Source organism: Abrus precatorius, unplaced genomic scaffold (assembly GCF_003935025.1).
Source record: "Abrus precatorius isolate BTA unplaced genomic scaffold, Abrus_2018 Scaffold11, whole genome shotgun sequence".
NCBI lineage: Eukaryota > Viridiplantae > Streptophyta > Magnoliopsida > Fabales > Fabaceae > Abrus > Abrus precatorius.
Genome location: NW_020874303.1, coordinates 23,227,206 through 23,253,499, shown reverse-complemented (window position 1 = coordinate 23,253,499; position 26,294 = coordinate 23,227,206). Strand labels below are relative to the sequence as shown.

Genomic DNA, 26,294 nt, shown 5'->3' with positions numbered 1-26,294 from the left:
AAAATATAAAATAAGATACAAGAGAATTAATTCAAATAAATATTATTATTTGAAATAAGAATTAAGTTTAACTTAATTGGCAAATCTCATTTTTACTTTTCCTAGTGTAATAAAAGGTTAAAGTGACGTTATTTAAAAAAAATGTTTTTTTCAACATAAACAGTGTTCTTTTTTTCAGGGAGTTGCTTTTTTACCCCTTTTTTTCACACTCCATTTAATTTTTGTTTTTTTTTTTCTAAAATGTCTTTTATGATTATTAAAAAAATTATCGATTTAATTTTTTTATTTTTAATTAATGTAAAATTTAAAATTTTAAAAATATATCTAAATTATCTTATGAATATTAAATTTTAAAAACTTTTAATAGAATAATTTTTTTTGAAAACTTACACAAAAATGATTAGTTTTGGAAGAGTAGAATTTTAATTTCTAAAAATTAGTTCCATAAATATTTAATAATTAGAGGTTATTTAATTTTTGAAAGTATTTTTTATTTTATTTAATAATTTAAATTATTGTTATAGATATTTAAGAAAGCAACTCATAATTTTATTCTAGATTAGTGTAAGAAGCCTCAAGCTAAGGATGAACACAACACCTCTTTACCTTTAGCGGCCCAACATGCAACTGGGTCAAAAGTGTTATTCGATGCCCATTTAAGCACCTTTGTGTGCAACATTCAACTCTCTATGCAACCACTTGCGGGGATTACAAGGTCACGGCACAGTCCTTTCATCGAGGCCTTTAGAACATTCGACGATTGTGTCTTGTTGGATTATACCACATATGGACACTCCTGTACTTTAGCTGTGCGTTAATCATATTCAAGTTTTGTATAACAAACTTCATTTTATTAAGTACAAGGAAGCATGAGTTGATGACTCAGCTACGGTGGCTTCTATCATCCCTGATGATGTCTAAACGTGTCTTGATCACGCGGCAATTAGCTCTCTTATCCATAAATGTGTTACTATGTTATTATGGACTAGCATTTGGTAGAAAAGAATCAACAATAAAAAAAATATATTAAAAAGGCTAATAACTTTGATAATCAATGCATCTTTACCGTAATCATTCTATGTACACCTAGTATTGATCACTTATTCACCACCATTTGGTGGTATAGATAAGCTCACAATGTTTGAATCTGGTGATGGTGGTGGTGGTTCATTCTTCAACAAAGCAGCATCGTCTTCTGAGATATCCAACACCTCAGGCTTGCTTTTATAATTCCCATCACTTCTTATATCCTTCAACCTTTCCAACACTTCAACCATAGAAGGCCTTACATCTTTAGAACTTTGCAAGCACTGAAATGCCAACTCAGCCACAGCATTGACCATTTTCCTTACCTTGAAATCTGAATCAAACCCAAGAGTAGGGTCCACCAGCTCATGCAATGCCCCACTTTGAATCTTCTTAATAGCCATGTTGAACAAATTAATTTCATGCCTATGCCTTGAGATATCAACAGCAGGCATGGATGATATCAATTCAATCAGCACAACCCCGAAGCTAAAAACATCACTTTTATCAGTGAGTTGATAGTACTCGTGGTATTCTGGATCCACATAACCTGGTGTCCCTTGTGGAGCAGTTGAAATGTGGGTGACATGGGTTGGGAAGAGACGTGAGAGTCCAAAATCTGCTACTTTGACACTGAAGTGATTGTCAAGGAGAATGTTGTTGGTTTTCACATCTCTATGGATGATGTCAGAAGCATGAAGATATACCAATGCACTTGCAGTTTCTATGGCAATGTTCATTCTAATGTTCCACGGGAGTGTGCCAGGTTTTGATTTTTGCCCATGAAGGTGATCAGCCACAGTTCCATTAGGAATGTACTCATACACCAGTAGAAGTTCTCTACTGTTGCGAGAAGTGCATCCATACAGTGACACAAGATTTTGGTGGTGTAAGCCAGTTAAGATCTCAATTTCATTCATGAATTGCTCAACTCTTTTGTAACTGTTCTCATACATCCTTTTCACTGCTACCAAACGTCCATCCCTAAGTTTGCCTAGCCAAGAAATATTAGAAGGCAGCAACCTTGGTTAATGATCATTGAAAACACACAAAACATTTATTGTCATTGAGTAAAGTATATATTGGTCCTGAAATTGACAGTACTAGTTAATTTGGTCCTTGACACTACGAAAATATCAATTTGGTCCATAAAATTAGTTCTACAATCGATTTAGTCATAGGTAAAGGAATGTTATTAACATACTCTTCAATACATCCCTTGTGATGTATTAGTTTTTAAAATATCAAAACAATTTTGAAAAGTAATCAATTTACAAAACAAACATTTGGCTTTTTAAAAAATAGATCAACAAGTAAAATGTATTAACAAGTATATTAAAAAAAATGTCTTTGTAACACTTCTCTCATAGTAAATTTTGTTCTCCAATTTAAGAACTATTAGTCAATTTGATCCCTAATTTGGTGTGCATTAGTTAATTTGGTTCTTAATGTTTCTGCCCATTAAGGACCAAATTGATTAATAATTTTCAAAAAGTGGATTAAATTTTCTTTTTCATAATGTTAAAAGATTAAATTGACAAGACTAAATTTATTTTCATAATATCTAGAATAAAATTGATTATTAATGCCAATTTCAAGGATCGAATTGATGTTTTAGTTAATAGTTATAAGTAATGAAAAGGATGCGGGTTTTTACCAAAATACACAGTCCCAAATCCTCCATCTCCTAGTTCTCTGGCTGGATCAAAGTAGTTTGTGGCCTCCTCAAGTTCACCATAGGTGAAGAAATGGAGTCCGATGCATTTACATCCCTTCTCAAGGTCTTCTAAAAAAGGACCAGAAGAGATTCCCCGAGATAGTACTGATGATGATACTACCAGATGTTTCTTCTTTTTATGATAATAGATATAAAAGGCTGTGCCAACTGTAATTGAAGTGATCACAGCAGCACCCACGCCTATGAAGAAGCATTTGAATTTTCAATCACTTATAAATATATTAATGAAATAAATACAACATTGTGAAAAAGAAAAATCATTATCAAGGATAGTTGGATCTATTACCTATACCAACCTTCCTTTTCCAATTCCATCGATTACCTGAGAGAATTAAAATAGAAGACAGATAAGTGAGAGCATTTGAAGGCAATCTTGCAGAAAGTTAAGCAATTTTATCAATGTAGTTTTAACTAAAGGGTTTCACGAAGAATGTAAGCACTTATGGCCTACGACATCAGAAGTTGCATGAGACACTAGAAGCAGGCAAAATGGGAATTACTGCACTAGCTTTTCACAACTTGGAAATTAACCATGCCATATTCATTTCCCATTTCAAATCAGTAAAACCAATTGTTTGTGATTGGAGATCATTTGGGATTTCCAAATTAATAATTTGAACCGTTGAACATACAGAATACTCCATTTCAGTTAATTTTCTGCATAAGCTTGAATTGCTTGACAACATTAAGTGAAATTTTTAATGAGACAGTGATGATTGCATCAAAGAACAGCGCTTGATTTTGTTACTCTTCCGAAACAATTGATCTTTTATTCGAAATGAAAAAAAAGAAAAACTACTTTTGAATTTTGACGAGTATGCATCAGATATTATTAAACTTTATAAAAATAATAATGATGATGATTTATAAGCTACCCAAAATAGTCAAAGTCAAAAATCACTACACGTTCACACATGATTACCTTATAAAATTTAGATTTAGATCCAGAGGGGAGAAAAGAAACGAAACAAATCGTACAGGAAAAAAAAATTGATTAGACCATTGACAAATTGAGAGGAAGATATGAGGTCAATTCAAGAGGGATCAATGAACAATATACCAAATTAGCACCAAGGGATAAACCAAACGTGACAATAGTAAATGCCCACAATCTAAACTTCTCAGTTTTCACTTTGTGATGACTCAAAATTCTGAAGAAATATGGGGAGGATTACTGCGAAGCCTCTCAAACAGAATCAGGTAAATAAAATTCCCAAATTCGATAGAGGTAACCCTTAAAAAAAGCCTTCAACTTTGAAGATTTCAACGCCCACCTAATCATAGATTCCTGTAATCACAGCTGTGAACAGCAACAATATTTTGATTCTAGTTAACCACGAAGAGTTGAATTCTGACAGGGTTAACGCCTCAGTTTCCTTTACTAGAAAAGTTTCTAGCTTAACATAAGCTAGATGCTTCAATTCATGCAACCAATTTGCATCAAAATCTATTCTTAAAATGTTTATAAACCCATATCTAAATCTCTTTGTATGACACACATATGAAGAAAAGAGAAGGGAAAGAAAGCATACTTTGATGAAGAGAACAATCTAAAGCTTCAGTTCCATCGGGGCAAAAGCATGAAAACTGAGACTTATCATTAGCTCCACAGGTTCCATTAGTTAAAATGCATTTCAAGCATAATTGACCATCTGAAATATAATTCACTTGAAACCCTTCACTCAAGGCTTTGTTCAGCCCTTCAATTCCTCCATCTTGTGTTAATTCCTGTGTTACTTGCACTTCAATTCTAACTCCTTCACAATCTTGTACTCTTGTAGTTGTGGGATCCCCATAGAAAACACTCTTGTTACCGCCCTCTTGGCACGGAAAAGAGTGTGTAGTGTTTGAAAGCATGGAGCTAGGACAACCGTAGAAGATGGTTATGTTCCTAACACTTGAGGTGTAAAGGAAGAGATTTGAGTTAAGGGAAGTGTTGGTTAAGGCCAAAGAAGAACAATGATCATAGACAAGGCCTGTTCGTACCATTTGCATGGTGTAACCCACTTGGTCAATGTGTAGCACTTGGAAATTTTGTGAGCCAAGTTGAATTGAGGTGTTTTGATGAGCCTCGCATTTGAGCCTGAATTGGTGGTTGCTTCCACAATAACTGGATCTGTTCTCCCCCCAGAAAGGGTAGTAGATGTTGTATATTTGTCCACAAGTGTATGGCTTGCTACACTCTACGTGCTTGTTTTCTTCTTGGCAAATGGATGTTGGACAAGTGATTAACAAGAAGAGTGATGATGTTAGGAATATGGAGACGATCATGTGAATAGTTTCATCCATGAGCAATTTAGCCATAGAAGGATCACAAGAAAATGAGGAATGAAAGAAGGGGTAGGTTGATAATCTGAGTGAGTGATTGTCACATGACGCAGTTATGGCAGGGTTCTCTTTTTAATATTCACTTTGACATTTGATTTTTCAAAATTGGATGATTTGACAAGTTATATGTTCAGTATCTTGCATTTGGCCGATTTAAAATAAGGAAATATATAAAATTAGAGAGTAAATATTCATTTATTGTTGATTTAGAATTAATTATTTTTATAAAATATAAATTAAAACTAATGGGATATAATTTTTTACTTTCTCATTTTATAGAGGAACTAAATCCGTGTATCTTCTTGTTCTTAGTGTTTGTTATGAGGCTGGTGCTACTTCAAAGGTTGATTACAATGTTAATATGTTATTTGACTGTTGTGTGTGTGGACATGTATAGACACATATATTTCAATCAATATGCAAATATTTCAAAGTTGTATCTGAACCTTCACTTCATTCAAGATCAGAGTATTTGAATTAGACAGGTGTTTCTAATGGATGTTGATCGTTTTTCCTTTGTCATTATGATTTTGATCTAAATAAATGTAAGATGTTGACTTCAAATTAAGGAAACTGCAAAGTTTGAAGTTTTATTTGCTGAAGTTTGATAATAAATTATTATATCATACCGTTTAAAATTATGGTATTTCGGCTGGCAAGAACAGTCTAACCTATGCAATAGGTTTGACAAATTCAAATATCCATTAGCCATACTAAATTCCTGCAGATATGGACGGTTACAGGAATTGAAAAAGTTAGCTGAGGATGAATAAATTCATCATGCCAATTTTTGAATAATTTACTCGAATAAGTATGCAAAAAAATCCACAGGAGTTTGTATGAAAAGGAAGTCATTGTGTGGACTAAACAAAGCATCCAGGAATTGGAAACAAAAATTCTTTTTCTTTCTTCTTCAGCTTGGTTATAAGCAATCCTATAACATTCCTCGTTTATCCGTCACGTGGAGCATTCTTCTTTTTACCATTTTTATTTAGTTGATGATATTGCACTGACACGAAGTGATTATGTCATGTTCGCTTTGCCTCATTGAAGGATTTTTTATAATAAATCTAGCACCAAAGATCTGCCAAACTAAAGTATTGTCTCAGTATATTATTGGCCCAATCACCAACAAGCTTGGAACTTAACCAATCTTAGATTGCAAGCGATACTTCTCCAGTGGATCAATAGAATAAATTGCTTTCAGAGGTTGGGCCTTTCTTTTTGTAATTTACTATTGTTGGCCTTTTAATTATTATGGTAAAGATCATGGTACATTTGAAAAAACAAAAAGATTGGGCAGGTTGTTTATCTACTTATTAAATCTGTCTCTCTGTGTACATATAGTTTAAAAACAAATGAAGTTATCTCATTCTAAATTTTGATCAGTATGTGTTTACATTGATTGATTTTATACTTAGGAGTTTAAAAGAAATTTTCAAAACAATCTTGAAACAAACCTATACTTTATTATTATAAGCTTTAATAAAATCTTGTAATAGTATTTATAAACATGTTAATAAAAATTGTGAGAAAAATTAAATCTAAATATTTAAATTTTCACAATTTTATAACAAAAATTATTGTCACAAAATATATCTCATATATATATATATATATATATATATATATATATATATATATAGAAGTAATCACAAAGAATTATTTAAAGTAATTAATTTTTTATTACATATATATTTTATACTTTTAAATTTTTAATAAAACATTTATTTGTATGAAAAAAGACTTGATACTTTATTGAGGTTGTAATTTGTAAACAGTAAACTGCTCCCTGGTGTGGAATATATTTAAAAATGACTTGAGCATGTGGTGCGTGGAGTCCATAGATAAAATTGTAAAAGTAGTCATTATAGCTTCACTTTGACATGGACACACCCTATGAACCAGAAAATGCTAAGGGACCCATTTATTGATCATGATAATCTCAGTGTAATGTAATTAGGTAACCCATCTCCAAATCCTGTTCCCACCATCCCATCATTGTCCTCTCTTCATCTTTTGTGAGGAAATGTTGATCGATGCAAAGGATTGGCCTAAATTCAACACCCTGCTGCCCCACCATGCATATTCACGATATGGGATGCAAACATCTCTGTCTAAATTCAACAATTAAACATACAATAACTCCCCGAGTTTTTGTCACATTTTTTAAAACATTTTTATTATTAATTCTTGATGATTGTACTCTGTTTGTAAAGACTCATTCTTAATCAAATACGTGAGACGGGAGAATACTTGTAAATGACATTTTAAGTTAATGTATGTTCTAATGGTAGATGCAATATAATAGAGGCTGTGCATGTTTGATAATATTGGTCTTTTTCATTTATAAGACCATTCTTCTATGCTTGTCTTTACAAGGGGAGACAAATCTTAGTAATGGACACACACAATGGGTCTATGATCCTGAGATCATATTTATTCATATGAGTTTTAAATATGTCTAGGAGAAAAAACAATTATTATAATGTTGTTGGACCTATGCATATGATTTGTGTACAAAACAGTCACTTCACTCGTATACATTATTTAATATATTAAATAAAAATATATTATAATATAATACAAATGAGTTGACATGGAGATGATAATGAGCAGGGTCATGTCGATGTATTTTAGTATATAACTATAGACTTATATTTTAATAAATTATCCATACTTATTTTTATAATATTTTTTTATTACCCACAATCTCTCCAAAAAAAATTTATAAAGTAAAAAAAAATCATTAAAAATATTATAAAATTACAATAAATACCAACTATATAAATAAAATATAAACTTCTCATGTTAAGAGATATCAAAATTAACTATAATATACACAGTATAAAAAAAATTAAGTTAAAAAAGAAATCATAACGTAAATTTATAAATAAAATAATTTTAAAAGTTAATTTAATTTAATTTAATTTATAATATGTTTGAATTCTATAATATAGTTGTTTTAAATATTTAGAAAAAAAATACAAGTTTTTTTAGATACTTTTCAATTATGATTTTGATTGATGTAACATATTTTTCCGTTATTTTTTCTATTTAATTATAGGAATAAAATTACATTTTTTTTTCTTTTGTAGAAAATAAAACATATTAAAAGAGACACTATATTTTGTTTAATTAAAATATACATAGCGAAATATTATATAGTATGAAATAAACAAAATAAAGCGACAAAAACTGAATAAAAAATCTATACTTAATTTTCCGTCAAATCCACATTTTTCTTAATAAAATGAATTTAACTTATATCCATCATAGTAAAAACGCGTAATTTCGTACTATTTAGCCACATGTATAAATAAGTATATAAATGCATATAGAACATTGACATAAATACAAAGGTTATTCATTGTGTAAATATAGATATGTTTTTTTTTTTTAAAATACAAGCATGAAAATAAATAGCAAAATACTCTGTGGATCTTAACTATTATAATCTTTAATTAAGGTGGCCAAAACGACATTTTTTCAGCATTCTATTGAGGGAGTTGTTGCAGTCAAAGAAAGGGTTGTTGGTATGGCTATTATTCTTTGCCGTGGTTGCTCCTACTTTCCTTTTTCCTACTAAATAATCAATACAACCATTTATTTTCTGAAGCAAATCGTTCATTCTAAGAATATGTTTATATTTTAATTAAAACTTGGTTTCGGGAATAGTTGAAATATTTTTTCACAAAATTACTTCATAACGGGTGTAATTTTTATTTCAAGCACTGACTAAACAGGCACTAAAATTGTCTAGCTGATGATTTCCATTTTCTAACATAAATAAGGTAACCAAATTTAATTTTGATACATGTTACTGTCATGGTCAACGATTTTTCAAACAAAGCAACATATAATTAAATTTAAAATATAAAATTTTAAATTATATACTTTCCAAGACCCTATAGATGAAGAAACTAGTTAACCAAGAAAAGAATCAAACATTCAAAATCAGACCAAAATAAAAAAAACGATTTTAAATGACACATAAAGTTATTTATTTATTTATAATCTAAAGTTTTTTGTATGACAACATTAAAGAGTAGTAGAATAGAATAAACTTATAAAATAAAATTGTTATATCTTATAAATGAAATAAACACTAAAGATAAAATAAAATCTTATTATTTTATTTCATTAACAAAAAAACCTACATGATGTAAAAGGATGAAGGGACATCTTATCACACTAAATATTTACAGATAAAAAGAAGGAATATTCTTACTCCTAAGATGTGATATGTCCTTACCAGACAGTAGAGTTTAGAAAGCAAAAAATGTTAAATTGAAAACAGTAACAAACAGACAAGTCAAAATCTACTTCAAATCTTTAATGCCTCCGTTACACCCAATTATGCCACATTTCTGAAACCAAATCTCACGGCGTCTTCACAAAAAATTAGACAACGTATCCTAACTTTCAGTTTTGAATTTTATATACTCTTACATTTTATTTTTCTTATTAAATAGTTATTTAAATAATTTTATTAGGTAGATTAATTTTATTTTTTATTAAATTAATAAATATTTTATTTTAATGAATAATATATATTTTAAAATATAAATAAATAATATGTTTATAAAAAAAAGTATGATAAGTGTTCAAGATTTGCGTCAAATTTCGACAGATATGACTACTGTATATACTTTTATTTCTTTAACCAATTAAGGCATTAAATTTCAACTTTTGAAAAAAGAGAATTATTTAACATTCTCATCTATCTAATCATTTAAAAAAGATTATGTTCAATGTAAGGCCATCACGAATGGGTCTATTCACGTATGTTGTGTCCAAAGTTTGTGTTATTTTATTTTATTGACATTTAATTTAAGTGATAACAATGAAGACTCTTTTCCATAAAAGTCCATCTAATTCCACAACTAACCCCAAAACTTCACATAATTAGTTAAATATCCCAAGAAAACGAAAAATGGTAGAATCCCCACCAAACTTGGTATGCACTCGTTCATTCCTCTCTCTCTCTCTCTCTCTCTCTGTTTTCTTGTAAAAGCTAGTGTTGAAATTTGTCTTCTCCTCCCTTCTTCTCTTCTTCAACATATTCAATCTTTCCTTTCTTCTCTATTTTTCATTATCTTCCATTGCTTTGATTCCGATTTGCTACACTTTCTTTCCCTTTTCTTTTTCTCCACAAAATCAGAGTCTTAGACTTCCCTATTCATCCTCCGTGATTAAATTTTTCTGGGTTTAATTCGTTTTTATGATCGGAAACGTTTCTTTGTGAAAATCCAAAGTGCGGGAAGAGAAGGGGAGGCGAAAAAAAAAAGGACTTTGAAATTTGGGTCGTATTTATTTTCTCATCTGATACTTTCCTCCGTTTTCTCGGTGACCAAACGGAGGAGAAGATAGTTGTGGAAAATGCTGGGTACTGCACTGCAATTTGGGGGTGTTCGTGGTGAGGATCGGTTTTACATTCCGGTGAAGGCAAGGAAGAGCCAGAACCAGCGTAAACAAGCTCAGAGAGCCAAGAATGGCGAAGCTGAAAACACAGATTTAACTTCAAAGAGCAAAATTGATGCTTCTGAGAATAACAATCTCAACCAATCATTGCACTTGTCAACAAAACCAACTCTTTCTCAATCTGTAGAGCCTGTTAGTAATATTGATAGGTTCTTGGACTCTACAACACCATTAGTCCCGGCTCAGTATTTCTCCAAGGTTGATCTCAATCATATTTTTTAAAAATTCTTTTTAGTCCATGATTTTATATTTTGGTGGTTGCTTTTAAAATACTGAAACAATTATTATAAAAGTGTTATGCTTTGACTGGTAGTTTTTGCATTTGTCTGGTTTTGACAAGTTTAAGACATTTAGTTTTCGTGACTTTTACTCTTTTTCATTCGGGTTATTGCTACAAAGGTTGATTCTCAGAATTCTTGTTATCACTGTATGGTTTATTACTCATTTTTATTCTGTTGTGGATGTAGACAACAATGAGAGGTTGGAAGACCTGTGATGTGGAGTATCAGTCATACTTCACACTGAACGATCTCTGGGAATCGTTTAAGGAGTGGAGTGCATATGGAGCTGGAGTCCCGTTGCTACTTGGTCAGAGTGAATCTGTTGTTCAATATTATGTTCCGTATTTGTCAGCTATTCAACTATATGGTCAATCTTCTGAGAAGTCAAGTGCAAAGCCAAGGTATTGGGCCATTGGCATTTTGTGCATAGAATCATTCTCTTTATTCGTGCATAACGATCGGTAACTTTAAGGCAGCACTAGCCACCGGAAACATGCTAGGATCGATTGACACTAGGTGTTAAACATTTTACTACAACAAATCTTATCCTTCCATTGACCTTTGCGATGCACCGGTGTGTAATATGTGAGAATAATGACAATAAAAATTAATTGTTCATCAGAATGCAGATTAATAATAAAGAAGCAGCAGAGTTTAGAACAAATAGTAAATAATTACAAAGAAAACAGAATGCATGTGAAGAATAAATAATTAGATTTACGCATATGTTGTATATTGGACAATGTTATCTATTGCAAAAATAAAAAAATCTAGAGTCATCTCATTCAGAGGATTGTCATAGAACAGAACTGTCGCTGGAATCTTCACTTCTATTAACCGAGGTATTTCCTATCTTCTAGTTATGCATAAGGTCATGTTGCATTTGTGGACCAAAATCAATTTGCCCCTTCAACACTGCACTGACGTTGGTTGTACACTTTCCAAGTAAAGTATAAAATAATAGTTGAAACCGCTATATCTAACTAATAGCTAGCATAAAGAGAAGTCGTGAGGAGCGGTGAAAGTAGATAATGCATTAAGCATTACAAAAAGAATAATTGACAACCTTTCCCTGCATCTCATTATCAACCATACAAAAAGTAGTGAAACTGCATGCTTATTGGTATTCTTGAATCTTAATTATACAGTGAAAGAACAAAACTAATTGAAAACGAGGAACATGGCAGACATATATTGGAGGATCATGAAAAACCAGTTTGCATAAAAATTGAATCTGACTCTACAATTTTCTAGACCTAAGCAGAAATCAATTTGCTGTCTTGGGTTGAGAAGCATCAATGTATGGGGGGGAGAAAAGAGGGTGCCATGTGACAGAATTAATGAATAAATCTTAGCCTTTGGTATAAGTATAGCATTTAGCACCTGGTATCAATTGATTCTATCCTGTGTGTGTGTGTGTGTGCGCGTGCGTAAATTTCTTAGATGGATTTTTTGTGGTTATGTTTTCGGGCTCTTGTTGTAAGGAAAAAGGAAAAAAAAATTGATAAGTAAATGAAATAGAAATTCAATGTGGTTTTAGTTTTCATTATATGCTATTTATGGATATTGAAACTGCAGGAGTTCAGATTGGTGAAAACCAGGAAGATGATATTGCTAGCTGGTTATAATAGAAAATGAGTTGGCTTTGCCTTTGTTTTCAATCAAGCTTTGTTTTCAAATTTATGAGTTTATAACCATTTGATTTTGTTGAAGGCAAGCCTTGGCGCAATGATAAGGTTGCTGCCGTATGACCAAGAAGTCATGGTCATGGGCTTAGATCCTGGAAATAACCTTTCTGCTTGGTGGGACCCTTGTACACTGGGTCTCCGATTTATAAATATAACCATTTTATTTTTTTCTGCTTTGTATCTCTTTCTTAATTTTCACTTCTTTCTCTTCCTATGATTTTTGGAACAATTTTATGCCCCTGTTTTGATCTTCCCACTTTTCCGTCCTCTTGGAATGAGTACCATTTTATTCGTTACCATTGATTAGCCTTGAGGTTTTAGTATATGGATTATTGTTATCAAATTTAAGAACCAGTTTTGATCCTCCCATTTTTCCCTCCTAGTAAAGAGGAACAATTTGCAGGTTATTCATTACTCTTGATTTGCCTTGAGGGTCTAGTATATGGATTATGGTTGTCAAACTTGATATTGAAGTAAAATCATATAATTTTAGGATTTTACTCACAAAAAACATGTAAATCTACTTAAAACCTCATTTGAGGAGAAGTGTTTGGAGTTGTGCTTTAAAGCATTGAATTTGTTGAAGTCACAGTATCATGGAGTGATGTCAGGCTTTAAATCATATATATATTTGTGTGTAGCATTTTTGTTGGGTTGCAACATTAACAAGTTACTTTTTGAATTAGATTTTGACAGTTTCTAGAGAAAGTATTCATTAGCAATAATAATTAATGGATGAGTTAATGTGTTAAGTGTTTGGATGGAGAGTCACAAAAGATTGTTTCTATAATTGGTTGATTTTTGACTAGTTATTCATTTTGGATCTCAATATATTGGATATATTTTAACCTATTTTATTTTTACTCTCTCTCTCTATCTGGCTACTGCTTCCTGTATGTAGTCAACATAATATAAATTTGTGAATTTTTTTTTGCTATTTTTGTAACTTGTTAACGTAATATTGACTATGTTTGGAACTTACAAGTGTGTGCTATTATTTGTTAGCTTGTAACCAACCAGATTTGATTTTGTTGTGTCATTAGGTACACCGGTGAAGATATTGATGGTGATTACTACAGAGATTCATGTAGTGAAGGAAGCAGTGATTATGAATACGGAAAGAGGACTGACCGTTTTATGGTGCATCGAAATAGTCAATATCTAACAGGTGGTGTCTCATTTCAAATGAGGACTCTGTCTATACATGAGACTGGGAAGGTGCAAGAAGGTTTTTCTAGTGATGACAGTGAAACTGGAAATCCTCAAGATTTGCTTTTTGAGTATTTCGCACATGATCCTCCTTATAGTCGCGAACCATTATCTGACAAGGCAATTACTTTAATCTGAACAAGATCCTCCTTAGTTTATGTGTGGCTTATTTGCTCGTAATCTGACCAGTTTGTCTTATACTTTATGACAGATACTAGATCTTGCACGGCACTATCCTGCCCTCAAATCATTGAGGAGTTGTGATTTATTGCCAGTCAGTTGGATGTCTGTGGCATGGTGATCTAATGCTTAACTTCTTTTGCCATTTTTTTTGTTTTGAATAGACTTGGCAAGACCACCCAATCTAATGTTTTAGTACTGATTTTTTTGTCAGTTAACATATTTTAATGTCATGCTCTAGGTATCCTATATATCGAATACCCACAGGTCCAACATTAAAAGATTTAGATGCATGCTTCCTAACATACCATACACTCCATACACCCTTGACAGGTAATTATGAAACTTCAAGCCTATGTTTGATCTTCAGTGGCATCTTAGACTTGCTTCTGCAGCACTCATTTTGGTTCAATATTGTTATTAAATGTAACAGTGCATTTTGAGATTATTTCCTTTTGAGTAAACCCCAATTTTTATCGTTCAAAGATATGGATATCATTGCTTTGGTCTTCAAAAGAATTTTGTAATTATTCAACAATGCTCAGTGTTGTTATTTTAGTCGTCAAGAGGAATTTTATTTTTGCATAATCTAGTCACTCAATAATGCAAATCGTTATCCCCTAAAATTAGGACCTATTATTTTCATTTCTCTCTCTGACAAAGAAGGATCAATTTGATGATACTTTAAATAATTAAGGGATTAAATTGATGACAAATATTGACTAAACTGATGATCCTTTCTTTTGGAGAGCAAAAGTAGGGGTTTACTCTCTACTTTTTCCCCTCTAGTAATATCTGTCAGAAACAGTGTATTCACAAAAAATATTGCACTTTTGTCAACTAATATGAAAATTGGCATCTGCTCCAGTAGCATGTATTTAATGAACTGCATCTTTTCATTTGTCACTTGACTTTTCTTTACTCTTAAAAGTAATAAGTTCTTGCTCAGCACCCACTTGATTTTTTATCTTTTACATAATTTATGTTTTTGTGTTTCGCAAACCCATTACATTATTTATGTTTTTGTGTGTTTAGCAAACCCCGGAAAGAGACATGAGAAATTTATAAACAACAAAGAAATTGATCAGTTTTATTAAATGACTGAGAATTGGAGAACAAACCCCCCTTCAAGGGCATTCTCTTCTTAATCTTAAGAACAGAATGAATACAAATCTGAAACTTATTTCCTGCTACATCATTTTTTTAATCTTTTGATGAAGGATGATTTAATAGAGGCATGGAATTCTGGGGAAACACATTGTAATTTGAAATCAACAACGATAATCAGGCCATTTTCTTACTAGTTAGAGTCGGCTGCATGGATTAAATCTTACTAAAATTATATTGTAAATCATGTCTCTAGACAAACCATGACCTTTAATTCCTTCTTAATGGCTTTTCCTATAATTTTTTGGGTCTCTCTTGCACTAGGGACAAGGCTACCTTAAATCTGAACTATTCTCCTTACTGGGGTTTCTACATGTCTTCTCTACATACAGATGAACCATTCACCTTGTAGGCATTGATAACACTTTGGGGCACTCTTCAATTTCATACACCCCGCTTGAATTCTATGGATTACATCACCCTCAATTTCTTTATTCTTTGTATGATGGACTCTAAGATACTTCAGCTGTGTGATTTGTGGTAAAATACGGTCTCCAATTTTCACCTCTGAACTGGGATTGATGTTTCTCTTGTCAATCTTGCTTTTCATATACTCTTTACTTAAACACACAAGTCATGTGCTTCCAATGTTTGTCTCCACCTCTAACCTAGCTTTTATTTCCTCTCTTGACTCTCCAATTAGGACTATATCATTTGCAAAAAACATGCATTGTGATATGTACTGACCCTTAGATATGTTGAAGACCAAGGTAAAAAGATAAGGCTCAAAGTTTACCATCGATTCGGACTTGTAGGGAAATTTGTTGTGATCTCACCTTGTGTTGTTACACCTTTTGTGACACCTTGTACATATTTTTGATTAATCAAATATATGCAATATCTCTTTTATTCTCTAGTGCCTTCCAAAACCTCTCTTGGTGACCTATCCACGTGTCTTTATCAAATCAATAAGAGACCATATATAAGTCTTTTTTATTCCAATAATATCCTTCCATCAATCGTTGTGGCAAGTGTTTTGCTTCCATGCCTCTCCAACATAAAACCAAATTGATTTTCATTGTAATGCACTTGTATTAATCTTTGCTCAAATACCCTCAATTTGAAATTGACAAATATGGACAAATAGAAACCAAGTGCTTGCATGTTTCTTGTTTTTCTAAACTATTTCCTGCTGTTAGAAGCAAGAAAACAAAAAAATGTATAATAAAATTAGTTTCTAAAAACTGTTTTCAAAAACAATATCTCTTTTTTGGTTTTTAAAATTAAAAAACCAGAAAGTTGTTTTGGTTTTTTACTTTCAGCTTTCTATTATTCATGTTTGCTGTCTCATATTCCTTCACCACTTACTCTCTTTCAGCTGCTACTAAAATTAGTTTTTAAAAATTGTTCTACAAAATAGTTTTTTAAAACTGAAAAATAAAACATAGTCAAACTCAGCGTTAAGTCTTGAATGGTGCATTACTCAACTTGCTGGTTGATGTTATCTCAGCAGTTATGCTAAAATAATACTTTTTTTGCTTTCTTCCAAAAAAATGAAATGTATTAATGCAATTCTTTTCACACTTTGATGCAAGACCAACAAATTTATTTTCAAAAAAATTCTTTTGATTACATTTCAGGAAGTGGTCGTACTCATGCTCCAACAGTGGTTTATCCCAGTGAGATGGATGGCGTCCCAAAGATTTCTATACCTACTTTTGCAATGGCTTCCTATAAGTTAAAGGGATCTATTTGGACGAAAAAAGGAGTTAGCGAGTCTCAACTAGTGAATTCCCTCTTGCAGGCTGCCGATAACTGGTTAAGGCTAGTTCAAGTGAATCACCCGGATTTTCAGTTCTTTAAATCACATGGTACATACCATAGATAAACTGAATGAGACATGTCATTCCATCATCTTGGTTAAAACTAAGCCTTGATTTCTGCGTTCATTGCTTGGTGCAAACTTGATAGAAGTCCATCCATCTGTAGAGATTGTGATGACACGAGGACTTCCTTAGTGTGGTTTCTTGTTTTATGGCTAAGCAGCACGACAGATGAAGTTGATCTCAAGCAATGAATTCATAGAGATTGCTAAAGTGAAAAGGGAAAATGAAAGAAAAAGTTATTTTGCATGTGGGGCAAAACTATCAGAGGAGTGGAAGGTCCTTGTGAAATGGGAGAAAAACTAAATACAAAACAAAAGTGGAATATGGAAAACAAGTTCACAGAACGGATATGTGGAATTAAGGCAGACTGTCCTTTTAAGTTGAATAATGGCTGAGATCCCTTTAATTTCTAGAGATAGATATTTACAGATGTGATTTGGAAGAAAATGGGCGAAACACTCAGATTTTGCTGTGTTGTGAGGTCAATTTTGGCACTATATTTGATGAACATGTTGCTCTGTTGAGAGGAGAGGATAGAGGATACGGTAGTGTACAATATTTTGCAGTTTTAAAAAAGCTTTACACTCTTAAGACGCTAATTGTTTGTTATACCATAGTTAGTGGGGTAGACGTACGTTGTTCTTGTACTCCTAAGATGTTAATAATTAGCTCGATGAAGGTGGAATACTTTGTAGAGAAGATATCGATCATATAGTTTTCACAGTGATGAATCTCAACTATTTGTATTGAGAAATAGCATGAAAATAAATTTTGAATTTCATGTAAATAGTGTACAGTAATTTACATAACATACCATATGTGAATAACATCTTTTTATACTGGTATAAGTCTAAAAACTCTTACATTTAATTCAATCTAAACTTTTAATTTAAATTACATTTACAAGTTATTTTAGTCATATATATATTAAATTTGTTAGTTTCATAATTAATTAATCATAATCATATTTAAGGCATTGTCAGTTGATGCCTGTGTGATTCTTTGCTATTTGTTTTAAATTTTGTGAAATGAAAAAAGAGATCAACTTTCATAATTAAGGAAAATAAATATATTCAACTTATTTTGCATTTTTATATTGTCCAAAGTGTTAATAAATAATAATATAACAAGAGAAGTACAATCTTGAGAAAAATAAAGAAAAAAAAGAAATGATTAATACTAAACTATAGCATTATACTTGCTCATAGATTTGGTACATTGTTTCATAAATAAGTTTTTCGTTTATTTCTTGTGAAGCATATTTTAGAGGAAAAAGTGTAACATAATAATAGTTGATTTAAAAAATTAAACCTTGGAAACCAATATTATTTTAATATCAGATACATTTTAACCTTGAACAATAATCAAGACTCATGTAGAGAATTGTTTAAAAGAATGTCAAGAACAATAAATTTTTCTTAATCTTATTATTCTTCTTGTTATTTATAGAAAGTATTTGAAGAAATTTACCCCCCTTGTCTAAAACCTCCTTTTCCAATTCTTAAAACTTTTTTGTTTTCTAAGTAATTTTGTCAGTCACTTCATTCTATCCACTCCTCAAAGATAGGAACAGTAAATTTACTTCAAACATAACCACGGATATTAGAAAAATGTGTAAACGATGCAATGTAACCGTATGTAAATAGTGTTATTTTACTATTATGGAAATTCTAGAATAAACTATGGTTCTTATTTGCAAATGTAAATAATAGATTATTGAATCCTTGGAATCAGTTCAAACTACTATCTTTTGGGAAGTAGCAACTAATTACTATTTGATGCAATACCTCTTGGGCATTTTCCTTTACAGAATATGGTGAGGAATCGATGAACTGAAACACATAGCAATTGTGGATTGGTAATTTGGTACTAGCTAGCAGTAGCTACTCATTCTGGATCGGAAATCTTCATGTATAAGCCCTTCTGCGATTATTATTTATTTGTTAGGCTGTTCTCTAACCTTGTGACCAACTTGTCTCTTTATGCTTTTCCTGATTTGTGTGTTGGCATATAAACATTTCCAACGTCTGCATACATATAACCAGTCATGATATGTCATATAAGTAAGATTAAGACTGCAATGGAATATAACACCTTTTCACAACACTTTTCTTTCTATCTTTCCATTAGAGTATTCAATTTATCTTATTACTACTCATTTTATTATAGGGTGACAAAAAAACATTTAATTTGATTAATCAGAATAAGGAACACTTTTCGCGGATACCAAGCATGTCCAAGATTTTAAATCATCATTTTCTCCCTTCCTGGACAAAAGAATTGAGATAAAAGGTGATTAGTAGGAAAATTTTGGCCTTACAAGCTCGTGCCTTTGGATCATTATAGTGGAGAATCAAATCTCCTAAAATATTCTATTATGCAAAGACATGCCTTGTCATGCAAAAACCCTGCTGTGCTTGAAGATTGGACCACCACAGTCCCACTCTATTTTACGTTGAAATTCAATTTAGTTTGACGAATAGGGCTAGTAAATATCTAATTCAAGAACTAATTCTCCTTAAAGTTTGTTATAACAATTATTTTGCTTTCCAAGCAAGCATAAGGCTTGAACAGCTTAAATTCTTTTTAAGGTGTAAATCATTGCTGATCCTAAGAAATCTTATGCCAGAAATCACCAAGCAGATGTTAGTAGCTATTCTGGATTAACTGAAGCTGTATTGGGCAAGAAAATCACAACTTACTATGCAAGATTGTCCCAGTGAAGGAATCCACCATGTCCCCTTGCGTTTCTGAACTTGTAAGTGGCACCTGAAACTGCTCAAAGAAATAACTAGTGTCATCAGATTTCAAAGACATCATTCAAATCAATATTTACCTGAAAACCCAAAATTTAGGAGCAACATATGGATATCATGCAGAGTATACCCTGATAGCCTTCAAGAACCGGATCTTCTGACAGCAGAAGTGGTGTGTCTAAGTCAATGAATCTACAAAAGAGTATGCAATAATTAAATGCATTAATAAAATAGAAGGTTAACAATACAGCATGAAAACAATATGAAGTTATAAAAATATAATAATGGTTCAAATTCTTTCAAAAATAGTGATATTTACTTAAAACACCCAAGGCCAGCAGCAAGTTGGCCAGCAAAACCCATGGCCAGTCTTGTCTCAACCATACCACCAATCATCAAATCTAATCCTGCTGCTTTTGCCTTTTCAATAATATCCAGGGCACCCATAACCCCAACTTTGGCCAGCTTAATGTTAATGACATCTACAAGATTCCCTTCAACTATTTTGTAAACATCAACTAAGCTTCTGCAACTCTCATCAGCTGCAACAGATACTCCATATCTTTCTCTTGCTATTTTACTGACATATTGAAGACCTTCCCAATCGTCTCTATGAACTGGTTGCTCAAATAGAACAGGATTCAACCCAATATCTGTAATAGAAAATGAATCTAAGTTCCCAGCCAAATTGCCAAAAATTTTACAATAAAGTTGCATGAGTATATTGGTGCATGTGTGCATTTTCTTTTATGACAATGACAATTATTTGGATCATATATATGTAGGATGGAGAAAAAACTTTAACTATGTAGCATTTAACCATGTAATTTCTCAAGAACTTCCACTGCTTCCTCAGAGTTATACCCCTCATTAGCATCCAGAATAAACTGACATATAGGGTGGGCAACACGTATCGCTTGAAGTACTTTTATATCTGCTTTCAAATTCTTGCCCACTTTCAGCTTTAAAGTCTTAAACCCTTCTTTATAGTACTTGGAAGCCAATTCAGCTGCTTCAGCTGGAGAAACAATGGGGATCTACACATATAAGCTTGATTAGATTTCTTTCAGTAGATAATTTTTTCACATATTTTTGTAAAGTTATTTTTATCATAAACATTTCTTTGAGATTAAGTAAGAACTTAACTGTTATATCAGTGGTTATGGAATTTGAAGCCCCTCCAAAAAGCCTCCACAGTGGCACACGAATACTATTTGCAGCAGCATCAATTATTGCCATCTCCACCCCAGCCCTAACCTTCAATATGACATAGATGGGACCCCATGAGGATAAAAATAAAAAGTAGTTTTACTGAAAACTGACTCATATATTAAGAAATCCTGTAGTCAAAAGATCAATGATAAAATTCATAATGCCTAAAAGATTTTGTTCCATGCTATATGATTTCACCACCTTATTCATATATTAGCCAGTTGTTCCTTCAAGAGAAATGAAATTAAAAATTAACATGAATTTCTTATGAAACCTTTTTTAAGTTCAGAAGCCAATATCCAATGTAAAATCTCAAGTTGCTTCTCCATCAAAAAGCAACAACTGATTCCTTAAAATAAAATTAAAACAGGGGAAAAGTGGTTCAATGCTACGTATGAAAAATGCCATTGAGTTACTATTGTCAATTAATTTGGTTTTCCAGAAAACTCTTCTAGCATTGTAAGAACTGTATTGGGCAGATCTGATGTACAAGAACTCAATGCATGCATTTAATACCAGTATTCAACTAGCCCTCGAGGTTTAAACCATTAAATGAAGTATCACTACACGTATATAAGCCCCTCATTTTCTCCATATTCAATCTGAGACTTCACATATAATATTCTACAATTGCTACCTCACATATAAGACCTCATTTATTTCAGGCTGCCATGATTCATCTTAGCAAATAAACTCAAATCAACTTGGGATGCACATTAATGCTTTCCCATGATATCTCTCCTTTACTTTATTTTATATATATATAGGATAGAATTTTCTCACAATAGTGTAAATTTAAAAACTCTTACATTTGATCTTAGACTTTTATTTAACTTACATCTAATAGGTTATAATTCATTATTTCATCCCGATTGTTAGATGTAAGTTAAATAAAAGGTTCAGATCAAGTGTAAGAGATTTTAGACTTACACTAACATGAGAAGATCTTTTCCCTATATATACACTAACGGAATCGTGAGAGCCATGCTCTTGTCAACCATGCATGCTCCCAGTAATAGAAAGATTTTAAATCTGGACTCCTATTCTTTTTTCTCTTTCATGTCTTCACGGCAAGATTATGCTTTATCTTTTCTTTTTGATAAGAAATAAAATATGCGTGAATCGTCACTCTAATTATGAGGATCCCATTACCAATCTTAAAAATTTTAAATCCATCTACAGAGAGAGCATTACGAAAAGACTCTTTTCCCTTCTTTTGTTTGAGTTATCTTAATATTGATTCCAGAACAGAGAAAGCAAGCAACTTTCAAACAAACAAGGATAACAAAATATTTCTTAACATCAAGCAAAGACAAGAATCAAAGCAGAGTCCCAAAATAAAAGTTACACTAAGGGAAAAGTCAAGCAAGTTATTATTGTAAAATACAATGCTAAATTTAATAGCTAAATTTTCTCAAAATTTGTAGCTTTCCTTTTATGTCAGGTTACCAAGTAGAAAAACTATAGCTCTTATTCAAAATTCAAGGAATTTGTAAAGTAAAGGGCCATGTCAAATGTATCCTCTCGAAAAAGGCCATGTCAAAATACAACAACTTTATTCTCAACATTGCCATAATCCTTGGCCCAGTTCTGGTCTCTCGTACCAACCCTGAATAGAAAGCATGATCACTAACAAAGAGAACACTAAGAAAAGTCTCTTTTTTCATCCTCCTTTTGAATTACCTTAATATTGATTCCAAAACAGAAAAAGCTAGCAACTAAACGAAGAGGATGTAGTAAAAGATTTTCTTAAAATCAAACAAAGAAAAGAACCAAAGCAGAGGCCCAGAGGAAAGTCACACAAAGGTAAAAGTCAAACTAGTAAATTTTATAAAAATCCAGTGCTAAATTGAAGATCTAAATTTTCTCAAAATTTGCAACTGTCCTTTCATGCCATTAGTTACCAAGTAGAAAACTATAGCTGCCATTCAAATTCAAGGAATTTGTATAGAAAAGGGTAAAAATGGCAAGGTCAACTTCAAAAGCATAAGAAGTGAATGAAAGATTATTAGAATTATTCTAAAATTGATCTCACTCACTGAAGCAAATTCATGCCCTGAAAGCATACGACCAATCTCCCCCAACATGGAACCCAGGGTTAGTGCAGGGCATCTCCTCAAGAAGGCACATGCCTCAAAAGCCTTGGCCATGGCTATGGATTGATCCTCTGCAGTAACAAAAGGCAAAATTGGTGCCTCACCCCACCCCACAGCCCCATTACTTAATTCAATTCTAATGGCCACGTTTTCCACCTTGTCCAATCTTGAGGAAGCAATGGTAAAAGGGGCAATTAAGGGCACATTCAGCGGTCTGTTTTCTGCTCTATGCACATCAATGGTGAAGGTTTCCAATAAATTCTTGAACCCAAAGGTGATGGGTGGTGCTGCAGGTGTAGCAGAATCCATGATCTTGGCAAAAGCACAAGACTTTACGGAAAAACACCTCGTGAAAGTGATGAAATTTGGGTTCTTTGGGTGGTTGGTGAAATGGGTAGGAGAACATTGAAGGAAACCGTGAGATAGCGACGTAAGATTTGTGTTTATTGGGTGTTGTGTTCTGCAACCCAGAGTTTGAGACATGTTGGAAACTTTAGAGTAGCACCAGATGATTGGATTCTGCAACTCGTAATTTATACTGATCTCGTACTTTTCATAACATTCTTTTAATTCAATCACATAAATTAAAAAATTGTTAAAATTAATAAATATATTTTTAAAAAAATAGAAAGCTTTAATAATAAAAATACAAAAATAATAAAGATTTCTAAAATTATAAAAAGTCATACTAAAGATTAATAAAAAAATCTTCCGAAAAAAAAGGAATAATTTTTGTTGTTCTGGTGAGAATTTCTATATTGAATTTAGAAATTGCACTTATAACATTTTATAGAATAAGTGAGAAATAAGAAAAGAAGGGGAAAATAGGAAAAAGAATGAGAGTAATATGATGGGTTTAATGAATTGTAGCGAAGGTGCTTCATAGTTCAAACCTACTATTGTCTCTTCTTCCTAACATGACTAGACTTTTGTGTTAACTTATGAAGATATTTTTAATAGATTTGTCCTTTAAGATATAAAAACGTTCATCACATTTACTTTTATAAAGTTAAAAATAATGACATAAAAAACAATGAATGCATTGTACTATCTTTTTACAAAATACAAAATTCAGTCATGCTGTACGATCTATGCTTTTTTTTAAATTATACATATAAAATATTTAAAAGGAAAATTGGCCACGTGAAAAATTAAGATATATTCTTGGAAAATGTTTGTTGAATAATATTAAATTTTATATTATGAATAATAATATTTATTTAATATATAAATATTAATTTAAATTATTTTTTATTTGAAATTTTTTTGTCACGTCAAATTGAAATTTGTTTTTTATTATTTTTTAGGTAAGTATTATCTTGATACTTCTTTTTTTTTTTTATAAATTTCATCCTTAAAGAATTGATATATAATTTATTTTTAAAGTATAGCCCTTGTGATCTTTGAAGGGCCGATACTCTGAACGCACCAGATTCCAATGAAAAAAGAACACTCAATAATGTTGCCCCTAAAAACACACAACCACCATCACAGAACGTTACCATGTAAAATTTTGTTTTAATATTACCCACACTTGTTCTAAAATTTTGTATTACATTATTCGTGAAATTTTAAAATTTTATTTGCACAATGCTTTGTATACCATTCAGTAAATTCAATTGTTTTCAACTTTCTTTTTTGCACCCAAATGGCCTACAAAATATGACAACTGTGTGTCTATGTCAAGTCTGATTATGTGAAAAGGATGTTACAACAAGCTCAATTTTCAACCTACAATTTGTCCCCTAGTTAGTTGCTATGTAATTCAGCACAAAATTCAAATAATTAGAAAGAATATAAATGTAAGTAAAAAAATCAAAATATAATTTTATTATCTCTATAAAAATATTATTATTTGAGATAATTTTTTTAAAAAAATTATTAAGATTTATTTTTTGACATTTAAAAAAAATTAGAGACTTTTTTTTATAAATATTAATTATTACATAATAAAATATATAAAAAATGATGATATGACAACAATGAACTGCATTTTTATTATCTAACTCGTCACTTAACAAAGTATAATCGATAGAGGTTAAATTGAAAATGTGAGGGATTAATTCTGAGAAAACTTTTTTTAAGGGCTTGTCTCAAAGAAATAAGAGATATTTTTTTTGTAATTTAGTTTGCATGTATATATATATATATATATATATATTAGTTTCTATTTAAAAATTTATTTTTAAATTTGTCCATATTATTATGGTAAATTTTTATATAAGTGTCAAGTGATATTTTCTCATAATCTCCATAGAAAAGTATTCAAAATTTTTAAATAAACTTCATATTCTGCTTCAGATTTTTTTACATCTAATTTTATATCTTGATTTATCTTTACATTAATATAGTTTCTATCTTTTCATCTTTAGTGTCACTATGTGCTCTATTTTAACTAATCACAATCTTCATCCATTTTCATATCATTATTATCTTAATATCTTGAATCTCGACCATATTTCCTTGGATCATGCCCAAAATTAATAAACTTTCTTCTTTTAAATTATTAATACATTTATAATAAAATTAAAATTATTATTTAAATTATCACTATCATCATATTTTTATTTATTTTTGCAATCATAGATTGATTATATTAAAAAAATAACATTAAGATAAGAATGATAAAAAAAAATGATAATTATTATGAGAATACGATAAAGTAGACAAATATTGACATTTAAGATGAAAATATTGGAGGTAAAATCTTTTCAAGATGGTTTTACATAGGTTTAAAGTAAACAAATATTAATTTTTATAATGAATTTCAACATTGTGAATTAAAAATGTATAAAATAAATATGAATTTTTTTTTATAAAATTCAGAATACTCACTTAAAAATAAAAAAAAATATCACTTTAATAACAAAGAAAAAATTAAAAATAATTTATTTTATAGGTATTGATATACAATTTTTTTACACTAAATTACAAAAAAATAGTTTTATATAATAATTAAAAGACAATTTAAATCTACCAAGTTAAATAGTTAGTTAATATCGTTATAATGTATCATAACAAATGTTAATAAAATTAAAAATAAATTTTTATATAAGATTTGATATACAAATTTTTATCTATAAGAATTAAATTAAAAATATATATAAATTAAAAGATTATTTATCTTTTTTATATATAAAAATAATTTTACTTGACTTGAATAAAATCATTACAAATATTATTGAGCTTATAGATTAACTAATAAAAATTTGTTCCAATTTAGGTCTTGAGTTTAAATTTTAACAAATGTAATTATTAAATAAAAATTTTAAAAATAATATTTAACATAATTAAATTTTAAAT

General features: G+C 30.9%; 3 protein-coding genes across 4 annotated transcripts; 1 reads left to right on the top strand and 2 right to left on the bottom strand.

Annotated features, from left to right (window-relative positions):
- Positions 1-244: 244 nt before the first annotated feature.
- Positions 245-5,068, bottom strand: LOC113855859 (LEAF RUST 10 DISEASE-RESISTANCE LOCUS RECEPTOR-LIKE PROTEIN KINASE-like 1.2). Its single transcript, XM_027487489.1, has 4 exons — positions 4,297-5,068; positions 3,051-3,086; positions 2,684-2,944; positions 245-2,020 (listed from the first exon to the last, which is right to left on the bottom strand). The coding sequence occupies exons 1-4, from the start codon at positions 5,066-5,068 to the stop codon at positions 1,101-1,103; spliced, it is 1,989 nt and encodes a 662-aa protein (XP_027343290.1). The 3' UTR covers positions 245-1,100.
- A 5,059-nt stretch (positions 5,069-10,127) lies between these two features.
- LOC113854207 lies at positions 10,128-17,604 on the top strand. The gene is made up of 6 exons (XM_027485097.1): positions 10,128-10,774; positions 11,044-11,258; positions 13,589-13,874; positions 13,966-14,051; positions 14,176-14,267; positions 16,682-17,604. The coding sequence occupies exons 1-6, from the start codon at positions 10,475-10,477 to the stop codon at positions 16,927-16,929; spliced, it is 1,227 nt and encodes a 408-aa protein (XP_027340898.1). The 5' UTR covers positions 10,128-10,474; the 3' UTR covers positions 16,930-17,604.
- A 954-nt stretch (positions 17,605-18,558) lies between these two features.
- LOC113854437 (L-Ala-D/L-amino acid epimerase) lies at positions 18,559-23,500 on the bottom strand. 2 transcript variants are annotated; one of them, XM_027485408.1, is made up of 7 exons: positions 22,935-23,500; positions 20,830-20,940; positions 20,504-20,720; positions 20,003-20,336; positions 19,814-19,875; positions 19,630-19,702; positions 18,559-18,954 (listed from the first exon to the last, which is right to left on the bottom strand). In XM_027485408.1, coding segments are annotated over exons 1-7 (1,338 nt in total). In that variant the 5' UTR covers positions 23,475-23,500; the 3' UTR covers positions 18,559-18,953. The 2 variants fall into 2 exon arrangements, with proteins under 2 accessions (XP_027341209.1, XP_027341210.1); XM_027485409.1 differs by lacking the exon at positions 18,559-18,954 and having other exon boundaries at positions 19,629-19,702.
- Between the last annotated feature and the right edge of the window lie 2,794 nt (positions 23,501-26,294).